Genomic DNA, 11311 nt, shown 5'->3' with positions numbered 1-11311 from the left:
TGTCTGAGTGATCCTTCTCATACCCCATTAGCCTCGGGGAGAGGTGGCTGAATTAGTCTGACCTCTACCCTTTGACCTGTCCAGCTTGGGTGGCCCTACCAGGAGTTTACACTCCCACTGGCATAGCTCTCCGGGTCATCGAGGCACTCAAACCACCACACCGCACTAAGGAATTAGCCTTGTGGTGGGAATTCATTCTTAAAGTCGCTTCTTTCAATCTGCGAAATGATTACATAGAAAACAAACACTTTCCAAGAGCAGTTTGCAGTCACGATATTGATTTGCGGTATGTGTTGAAGTGGAGGGATAGTCTTGTTCCATGTAAAAGCCTGGCTATATCACGATTGGCGAGCAGAACAGTTTTAACTGGAGGGACTGTGTCTTTATCAGTCATGTTATCAGCTTTACATGACGACAATACACCTCTTTCAAAAAGGTCAACTTGCGTCATGATACTGATAAAACATCAATCACAGACTCTATGGTTTAAACAAAAATCTATCTACAATAACTATTTTGACTCGACTTTACCCCACTCTTTGTCACTGGAATGTTGTTACCTTTCATATACTAAAGACTGTCGTCGAATAAGACACCACGATACTTTTTCGAATGGAGTGGCAACCAAAACAAACAGGTTGGGCTCTCAGCAATCTTGAAATGTGAAAAAAATGCAGGGTGAAAAAGGGGAATCAGATTCCGCTATCACCGTTGTGAGCGTCTTCACGAACTGTAAGACCTTGACACTAACCTCATTTTGTTCTTCAGCATACGGGTCTAAACATCAAAGTACAACTAATAATTCATTCACATGACCGTGGATACGCGCGCAGTGGAGTTTACTGTCGTGTGCATCAAAATCAGAAGCTAGCATTTCGTTTTGAAGTTTGTATTGAAAGAACACGGCTATTTGCAAAATGCCTGCCATACCAGATGAATCGAAATGCCAGTATGTCTTTCTGGGAAAATCAGGACTTCGAGTGTCCAACATTTGCTTGGGAGCCATGACATTTGGAGAATCCCCGGTGAGTTTTTACTTGTTTACTCCATGATAATCATGCTGAAGTTCATTTGTGTTCATTTTGTTACTGTTTGAAACTTCATGTTTTTTGGGGCACTTTGAAATCGTAGAACTGGTTCCTTAACTCATCTTAAATAGTAATTATGTTCCAAAAGAATACATTGCAGAATTGGTTCACCTAGACGTTCTTACTTGCATTTGTCCTCATTGTTCCAGTTTGTGCGTTTGTGCTTTCAGCGTATTTTAGATACACTACTTTTAGCAACTAGTTTCAGCAATCAAATGTTCAGTCACACTCAGAATATTCTAATCTGAAGATGAGCGTAAGATTAAATTTGTTCAGAGAGCGTTGTATAACCAACAAAGGAAATGAACATTTCATTGCCTCAGCTATCACGTAGTAGTGTGTGTTTTATTTCACAAATCAAACAGCAAGCTGAGAAATAAGTCAATTCTCACGTTCTTAGGAATGAAAACGATAACGTGACTACGCAAACTCGCAGTTAACAGAAGAATAGAGAAGCTTGTACACTCTTTCCTTTATCTCTCAGTGTATTGTATTAATATGGAATTTATGCGTGTTTGAATGGTACCCTCATTACGACATTAGGACAGTTACAAATGTATTGTATGCCAATCGGCGAACTAAATTCTGGTTCTTCTTTTTCCTCTTGTTCTACATGTACAAGAAAAGATTTTGACATGGCGAGCAGTTGATATGATCATAACTATTTAAAATATAACGCTATTTATTTTCTTTGCTCAGGGGGGAAGCCCCGGTCAACTGGGCGAGGCAAGCTCTCACGCACTGATCAACAGATACGTGGAATGGGGAGGCAACTTCATCGACACCGCCAACATCTACGGACGTGGGACTTCGGAGACCATCGTTGGATCTTGGCTTGCTAAGTGAATACGTCTTTCAGTTTATGTATTTTTCACGTTTCCTATTAAAGACATAGTTTTACAGAAGCCATTTAGAGACATTTTCTGACAAATAACCATACGTAAGTAGGCCTACAAGGGACATTCGCTGTGTTGTGATATATTACGTACACACACATCTACAATGATAAACTCGAGGATGCCTTTTTTACTATTTTTATATTTAGTCAAGTTTTGACTAAATATTTTAACGTAGAGGGGGGAATCGAGACGAGGGTCGTGGTGTATGTGTGTGTGTGTGTGTGTGTGTGTGTGTGTGTGTGTGTGTGTCTGTCTGTCTGTGTGTGTGTGTAGAGCGATTCAGACTAAACTACTGGACCGATCTTTATGAAATTTGACATGAGAGTTCCTGGGTATGAAATCCCCGAACATTTTTTTCATTTTTTTGATAAATGTCTTTGATGACGTCATATCCGGCTTTTCGTGAAAGTTGAGGCGGCACTGTCACGCCCTCATTTTTCAACCAAATTGGTTCAAATTTTGGTCAAGTAATCTCCGACGAAGCCCGGGGTTCGGTATTGCATTTCAGCTTGGTGGCTTAAAAATTAATTAATGACTTTGGTCATTAAAAATCGGAAAATTGTAAAAAAAAATAAAAATTTATAAAACGCTCCAAATTTACGTTTATCTTATTCTCCATCATTTGCTGATTCCAAAAACATATAAATATGTTATATTCGGATTAAAAACAAGCTCTGAAAATTAAATATATAAAAATTATTATCAAAATTAAATTGTCCAAATCAATTTAAAAACACTTTCATCTTATTCCTTGTCGGTTCCTGATTCCAAAAACATATAGATATGATATGTTTGGATTAAAAACACGCTCAGAAAGTTAAAACAAAGAGAGGTACAGAAAAGCGTGCTATCCTTCTTAGCGCAACTACTACCCCGCTCTTCTTGTCAATTTCACTGCCTTTGCCATGAGCGGTGGCCTGACGATGCTACGAGTAAAATGGCATTGCGTTCAGTTTCATTCTGTGAGTTCGACAGCTACTTGACTAAATATTGTATTTTCGCCTTACGCGACTTGTTTTTTACTATGCCAAGTAGTTATATCAATGCAGAATCAAACAAGTCGCGTAAGGCGAAAATACAATATTTAGTCAAGTAGCTGTCGAACTCACAGAATGAAACTGAACGCAATGCAACGCAGCAAGACCGTATACTCGTGGTCCACCGCTCACGGCATAGGCAGTGAAATTGACAAGAAGAGCGGGGTAGTGGTTACGCTATGCTGCATAGCACGCTTTTCTGTACCTCTCTTCGTTTTAACTTTCTGAGCGTGTTTTTAATCCAAACATATCATATCTATATATTTTTGGAATCAGGAACCGACAAGGAATAAGATGAAAGTGTTTTTAAATTGATTTCGAAAAAAAAAATTTGATAATAATTTTTATATATTTAATTTTCAGAGCTTGTTTTTAATCCGAATATAACATATTTGTATGTTTTTGGAATCAGCAAATGATGGAGAATAAGATAAACGTAAATTTGAATCGTTTTATAAATTTTTATTTTTTTTTACAATTTTCAGATTTTTAATGACCAAAGTCATTAATTAATTTTTAAGCCACCAAGCTGAAATGCAATACCGAACCCCGGGCTTCGTCGAAGAGTACTTGACCAAAATTTGAACCAATTTGGTTGAAAAATGAGGGCGTGACAGTGCCGCCTCAACTTTCACGAAAAGCCGGATATGACGTCATCAAAGACATTTATCAAAAAAATGAAAAAAATGTTCGGGGATTTCATACCCAGGAACTCTCATGTCAAATTTCATAAAGATCGGTCCAGTAGTTTAGTCTGAATCGCTCTACACACACACACACACAGACACACACACACACGCACATACACCACGACCCTCGTTTCGATTCCCCCTCGATGTTAAAATATTTAGTCAAAACTTGACTAAATATAAAAACAAGAAAGGTAGGTTGTTGGAACGTTTGTTATTGACAAAACAATGCATTCACAAATATATCGACCCAACGGTCTTTTAAGTGCACAGACAAACAATTAATAACAAAAACTTATCTGGCTGATTTTGTCTTCCGCCTGCCACGAAGAAATATCAATGCAGTTGCTGTCGGAAAGCTCCTCGGCGTTAAAATCCCGATCCTGTTCATCAGTTTATTTTGTTTAGTTCTGGCAACCATCCATACGCTAGCAGACGAAACCTGCGCAGATTTTAAGTAATAAAACATCAAAAGCTTGCGAGATTCCCAGATCTCAGGGGCAATAACGTTGGACGGAAACGAAAAACAAAGACAGTGTATAGAGAAATCAGAGTGTGCAAAGTTTACCGAACACACCACGTTAAACATTTCAATTTAACTGAACAATCAAGCACTACGTTTTGGCATAAATGGTGTATGGTTGAACAATTACAAACCTCAAACTAAACTGTGTAGCGAATTGAGTGATTCGAGATCGTGTTGGTGCCACGGATGTCCCTGTGATGTTTAGGGTTGTTCTTACTTGTGTATATCATTACACCCCCGGTTTAGGGGTGTGTATAGGTTTCGCTCGATGTGTTTGTTTGTTTGTTTGTTTGTGTTCGCATATAGATCTCAAGAATGAACGGACCGATCGTCACCAAACTTGGTCAACAGGTTCTATACATTCCTGAGACGGTCCTTACAAAAATTGGGACCAGTCAAACACACGGTTAGGGAGTTATTGGTGGATTAAGATTCTACAAGGACTTATAGAGGGACATATTAATGGTCAAAGGGAAATAACCTTCTCAGTTGGTGGCAGTGAGAATGGTTATTTCCCTTTGACCAACGGGGGTGTTTTTCCTACCTCGGAGGAATTTCTTGTTTTACTAACTTTGACTCAAAATACCCTTACCCTTTACACTAATTTTTACAGTTCTGTGCAGCTTTCGACTCTGCTGTTCTTGAAATGAACCTACTGTAACTCAACACACAATTTCTCTCTGTGATTTGTAGGCAGGAGCGGGACCGTTTTGTAGTGGCCACCAAGGTACGCGGAACAATGGACCCAACAAATCCTAACGCGGTGGGACTCAGTCGTAGACACATCATAGACAGCGTGGAACAGAGTCTTCAACGTCTGAAGACAGACTACGTTGACCTGCTGCAGGTATTGTCCATTTTCTACAGCTGCACCTCGATACTTTTAATTTACGTTCACGCCATTTACTTTGTTATGCACTTGAAAGTTCGTGAAACATATTTTTTTTTGGGGGGGGGTCGCTGAGAGACAGAGAGAGAGAGAGACAGAGAGAGAGAGAGAGAGAGAGAGAGAGAGAGAGAGAGAGAGAGAGAGAGAGGCAGGCAGACAGACAGACAGACAGACAGACAGACAGTCAGGCAGTCAGGCAGAGACAGACAGACAGACAGACAGGCAGACAGACAGACAAAGAGATGGACCACCAACAACATACTTGTAAACACACACGCGCGCATGCGCACTCCAGCACGCACACGCACGAACACTGAAAAGAGAGAAAGATAGAGATAGTGAGAGAGAGAGAGAGAGAAAGATAGAGAGATGGACAGACAGACAGACAGATAGACAGGCAGACAGGGACAGAGTCAGAGTCAGACCTAGGCCTATATTGTTTGTACAGGTTCACACTTGGAGCAAGAGAGGTAACAAGGTCTGGTAAATGATAACAGTTTGGTTGTGCCCCTTACTTCTGATGACGTCAAAACCTATATCCAATCCTCCTCCACTCCGCTGTCTTCTCTTAACATTGTCTCTACCTCCAACCAATACTGCTTTGTTTTAATTCCTAACCTTTGACGTCATACAGACGCACAACTGGGATGACGCCACGCCGCTTGAAGAGACTCTGCTGACGATGAATGACCTTGTGAGGAGTGGCAAGGTCAGATACGTGGGGGCCAGTAACCTTGTGGGATGGCAGATTCAGAGAATCGTGGACGTCAACAGACACATGGGGTTCAACCAGTACATCTCTCTGCAGGTATTACTTACATTGAGAAGTTCTTGAAGTTCTGCAGCTACTGCGTTCTGTTTTTAAACATCGTTCTAAATGGAACCGCAGTGATATCAAGGAAGTCTGACAGGTCGGACATTTATGAAGCAATGACACATTTACAATAGGATGTATCCTTTTAAAGTAACTTTTAGGTCTCCCAGTATTGCATGAAAATCAACGTGTGAAACATTGCCTCAAAATTGATGCAAAATGTTTTCACTTCTACTCAGAACTTGGCTACATTTTCGGCTTTAGACATCCTAGGAAGGCGGGTTTTTTTTATTTTTTTTTTTATCATGGACACAACAGTGTTCAGAAACGCAAGGAACTTGACTATAATGTTCTTAGAAAATTACTCCAACAAAAATCCAATCGTGTAAGTAGTTTGTGGAGAGTCATCCGACAGGTCACAATACGCTCGCTCACAGTCAAGTTCCGTCGCGATATAACCTTGAACGGTTTAAAACGACGTTAAACACCAAATAAAGAAAAGAAAACAGTCAAGTCATGTAAGCAGAAGAACATACAATAGTGACTGCGCCTGTGAGCGGTAAACAAAAAGACCCAAAAATGCTGTACTCGCGTGTGAACGAGGATGACAAAACAAACAACCGCGACGTTTCGACCCAAGGGTCTTCTTCAGGTCACGTGTTGAAAAGTAAATATGTCAGCGAACAGCCATTCTTTGGAATGTACATTTACAATATTATTTCATTTGTTGATGCCCTCTGTGATTGTGGTTCACAGCAACAGTACAGCCTGGTGTGCAGAGAGTCGGAGCTGGAGCCATTCCAAGTGTGTAACATCAACGGTCTGGGGGTCCTGACTTGGAGTCCGCTGAAAGGGTCAGTTTTATGGCAGCGCGCGTTAAGCTTCACAATATATACATTAGAATGTGTGGACCAGCACGGTTGGCCTAGTGGTAAGGCGTCCGCCCCGTGATCGGGAGGTCGTGGGTTCGAACCCCGGGCGGGTCATACCTAAGACTTTAAAATTGGCAATCTAGTGGCTGCTCCGCCTGGCGTCTGGCATTATGGGGTTAGTGCTAGGACTGGTTGGTCCGGTGTCAGAATAATGTGACTGGGTGAGACATGAAGCCTGTGCTGCGACTTCTGTCTTGTGTGTGGCGCACGTTATATGTCAAAGCAGCACCGCCCTGATATGGCCCTTCGTGGTCGGCTGGGCGTTAAGCAAACAAACAAACAAACATTAGAATGTTGCCTTTGTCTTGAAATCAGAAGTTCGGTTGCATTCTTTTTTACATTTAGTCAAGTTTTGACTAAATGTTTTAACATAGAGGGGGAATCTAGACGCGGGTCGTGGTGTATGTGTGTGTGTGTGTCTGTGTGTGTCTGTTTGTGTGTGTGTGTCTGTTTGTGTGTGTGTGTAGAGCGTTTCAGACTAAACTACTACTTATGAAATTTGACATAAGAGTTCCTGGGAATGATATCCCCGGACGTTTTTTTCATTTTTTTCGATAAATACCTTTGATGACGTCATATCCGGCTTTTTGTAAAAGTTGAGGCGGCACTGTCACACCCTCATTTTTCAATCAAATTGAGTGAAATTTTGGCAAAGCAATCTTCGACGAAGGCCGGACTTCGGTATTGCATTTCTGCTTGGTGGCTTAAAAACTAATGAATGAGTTTGGTCATTAAAAATCGAAAACTTGTAATTAAAAAAATAATTATTAAACGATCCAAAAATAATTTAATCTTATCCTTCGTCATTTTCTGATTCCAAAAACATATACATATTATATTTGGATTACAAACAAGCTCTGGAAATTAAAAATATGAAAATTATGATTAATTTTCCCAATTCGATTTAAAAACAATTTCATCTTATTCCTTGTCGGTCCCTGATTCCAAAAACATATAGATATGATATGTTTGGATTAAAAACAAACTCAGTAAGCTAAAAAAAATAGACATACAGAAAAGCGAGTTATCCTGCTCAGCGCGACCACTACCGCACTATTCTGCATGACTTGTCGATTTCACTGCCTTTGCCACGAGCGGTGGACTGACGAAACTACGAGTATGTGGTCTTGGTGAAAAAAGCAGTGCGTTCAGTTTCATTCTGTGAGTTCGACAGCTTGACTAAATGTTGTTAATTCGCCTTATGTCCGCGACTTGTTTTGATTATAAAGTCAGGATACGAGTGCTCATTTACTTATGTATTGTAGGTTGGTGACATTTTCTTTGATCCTGACCTAAAAAAAGCAGCGAGACTGAATATGGGCGAGCCTGGTTGCTGGTTCATTTTTACATTTAGTCAAGTTTTGACTAAATGTTTTAACGTAGAGGGGGGAATCGAGACGAGGGTCGTGGTGTATGTGTGTGTGTGTGTGTGTGTGTCTGTGTGTGTGTGTGTGTGTGTAGAGCGATTTGGAGAAAACTACTGGACCGATATTCATGAAAATTGACATGAGAGATCCTGAGTATGGTATCTCCAGACGTTTTTTTCTTTTTTTTGTGGATAAATGTCTTTGATGACGTCATATCCGGCTTTTCGCGAAAGTTGAGGCGGCACTGTCACGCTCTCATTTTTCAATCAAATTGGTTGAAATTTTGGTCAAGTAATTTTCGACGAAGCCCGGACTTTGGTATTGGATTGCAGCTTGGAGGCTTAAAATTTAATTAAAGTTGTCATTAAAATCGATTTTTTTGCAAACAGATTTAAAATTGATTGCATCGTATTCTTCATCACATTCTGAATCTAAAAATATATACATATGTCATGTTTACTCTTAAAATGTGATCACAATTAACGAAAATAGATTAATTAGTCTTACGATTAAGATTTAAGAAATCGATCCAAAAAAATGATTTCATCTTATTCTTTATCATTTCCTGATTCCAAAAACATATAGATATGATAGGTTGTATTCAAAACAAGCTCAGAAAGTTAAAGGTACTGAACTTGTCAAATCCAGGTGCACGGAGCCCCTGGGGCTTTTAGTCATACCTCAGGCAGCTATTCGTTAGAAGAACTACCAAGTTTCATTGACTTGCACCCAAAGAGTCAAGAACTGCGATTTTTTTACGAATTAATTTCGTACTCGGACCCGGCTGGTCTTGGCCTATTTTTGGATCTAAATTTAGATCAGGTAGATCAGCACATCATGCACAAAAAGACACGTCACTAGCAAACTATGTCAGACGTCATCATGAGTTTGTGCAAAACAAAATGGAGGCCGGAATCACTCAGTTGAATCGAACTCCGACCAAACACCACGTAATAACTAGGTTAATTTGTAGAGGTTACATGCCGAGTCTCAGTGATTATTAAAAATAATGGTCGAAGTTAGCGGATCATGAAAAATGCGAGCTTTAGCGAGCTTTTTCATGACCGCGAACTGAGACCATTATTTTTTATAATCACTGAGACGAGGTGTGTAACCTCTTTATTCCTCCTTTCTTCAGTTATTCAAAGAAAAGAGGACTTTTTTTGCGAAAGTTTGATCGAATCCTATTCTCTCAACCAGTCAACCTGCGCAGGCGATCGATTAATGCGCGGTTGTATAGTTCCATGCAAATCATTCCATTCTGTTAACACTTCTTGTCAGTTTTCCTAATTTGGACTAAAATCAAGTACACAGATATGCTGTTATTCTGCTGTGGCGGCAAAGGCAGATATTGTGTGTTCTGTATATGTTTTGGTATCGCTTAGGATAATGTTTTTTCGTCAAATGGGACTAGCAGACGAACTTTTGCACCCGTGTTCCAACGTTAAAAACTGTATGAAGTTCAGTTTTCTGGGGAAAATAGTGTATGAAACCCCTTTATGTTGTTTAAATTGATGAGATGTGTGCATTTGGTTGCGTGTGATCTGTTCATTAAATGAAATTTTGTTGAAAACTGACCGTCGGATTGCAGTCTGTTGTCGAAGAAACTGAGTGAAAAGAAGGGGAACTACTCTTGTCGCTAGACAAAGTATGAATTACTTGCCTTGGGAAATTGCTTGTGATGAACGGTTTGAGCACGGCAGATCTGGATTCAGAAAACAACCGAACTCATGGATTTTATATGGAGATTCATGTGTTCAGGCCTGTAGTTGTTAATTTAAATGCGGTATGTTTGTATTGTTTGCTCCAGAGATGTATACTTCGTACATTAGAGCGTTCGGAACTTTTCAGTCGCAAAAAGTAGTACCGAAACAGAACTTCTCAACCCATTGCACTATCGAGGATTCAGGCTGTTGCTGGGTCGTTATTTGTTTGGTTGCTGGGTCATTATCGAAAAATAACTACCCCTACAAGTTTACAGAGGTAAAGAAGCAGAGGGGGGAATAAATTATTATATGAAGTCTTATATCGCGCGCGTATCTCCAGACTCGGACTCAAGGCGCAGGGATCTATTTATGCCGTGTGAGATGGATTTTATTTTACACAATACATCACGCATTCACATCGACCAGCAGATCGCAGCCATTTCGGCGCATATCCTACTTTTCACGGCCTATTATTCCTAGTCACACGGGTATTTTGCTGGACATTTTTTATCTATGCCTATACAATTTTGCCAGGAAAGACCCTTTTGTCAATCGTGGGATCTTTAACGTGCACACCCCAATGTAGTGTACACGAAGGGACCTCGGTTTTTCGTCTCATCCGAAAGACTAGCACTTGAACCCACCACCTAGGTTAGGAAAGGGGGGAGAAAATTGCTAACGCCCTGACCCAGGGGCGAACTCGCAACCTCTTGCTTCCGAGCGCAAGTGCGTTACCACTCGGCCACCCAGTCCTCTTTTTTATGCACTCGCGTGAACAAGAAACTGTCGAGCTTCACAGAATGATGTCGTCGTTGGGTAGCTTTGGGTTTGTTTTACTACCATAGGAGGATTTTTGAACTGTAAATGCACTCAGCTGCAACAAAAACGCAAAACGAAGGCTGTGAGCTGAGACGAGTTGCCCAGAGCGGTTCGCCACGGGTCGCTCGCAGTGCGAAAGACAAAAAGCCGTTTCTTAGAGCAGAGCAGGAAAGTGCTCGCGAAGCACTCGGCGAGCGGCTTTGGTATATGCTCGCCCACCGCCCGCCGCGTTATGCAAGATGGCGGCGGTGTTTACACTGCGATGCCGTGTAGCGTGTTTCGATCTTCTCGGCGTGGTTTTCGACGTGACCCGAGGGATCCCCCGCTTTTCAAGGTTCAGGGACTACCCCAGCTAAATTTCCCATCATAACTACATTCTCTCTGACGATTTCACTGACCGAATCGTCTACTAGTTTAAGAAGTACAACTTTTTTCATATCTCGCAGCAATCGTGCTTTCTTCGTCGCCATCGTGAAGCGATTTGCCTCGTTGTGAGCCCGTTGCATAGACCAATCCAGAGCGACTTTTCTCTGAGCGGGCTATTG

The 11311-nt window shown here is 40.9% G+C and overlaps 1 protein-coding gene across 1 annotated transcript in view; it reads left to right on the top strand.

Moving 5' to 3' along the window:
- Positions 1-502: 502 nt before the first annotated feature.
- LOC138948961 (1-deoxyxylulose-5-phosphate synthase YajO-like) overlaps positions 503-11311 on the top strand; it is a 16029-nt gene continuing 5220 nt past the window's right edge. The window contains exons 1-5 of the mRNA XM_070320639.1: positions 503-1025; positions 1788-1930; positions 4933-5086; positions 5763-5936; positions 6699-6796. Coding sequence (XP_070176740.1) covers positions 918-1025; positions 1788-1930; positions 4933-5086; positions 5763-5936; positions 6699-6796 — 677 coding nt within the window. The 5' untranslated portion in view covers positions 503-917. The remainder of the gene's footprint in view (positions 1026-1787; positions 1931-4932; positions 5087-5762; positions 5937-6698; positions 6797-11311) is intronic.

This window comes from Littorina saxatilis, linkage group LG15, assembly GCF_037325665.1.
Source record: "Littorina saxatilis isolate snail1 linkage group LG15, US_GU_Lsax_2.0, whole genome shotgun sequence".
NCBI lineage: Eukaryota > Metazoa > Mollusca > Gastropoda > Littorinimorpha > Littorinidae > Littorina > Littorina saxatilis.
The sequence above is the reverse complement of the archived record's forward strand: the minus strand, read 5'-3'. Positions and strand labels throughout refer to the sequence as shown.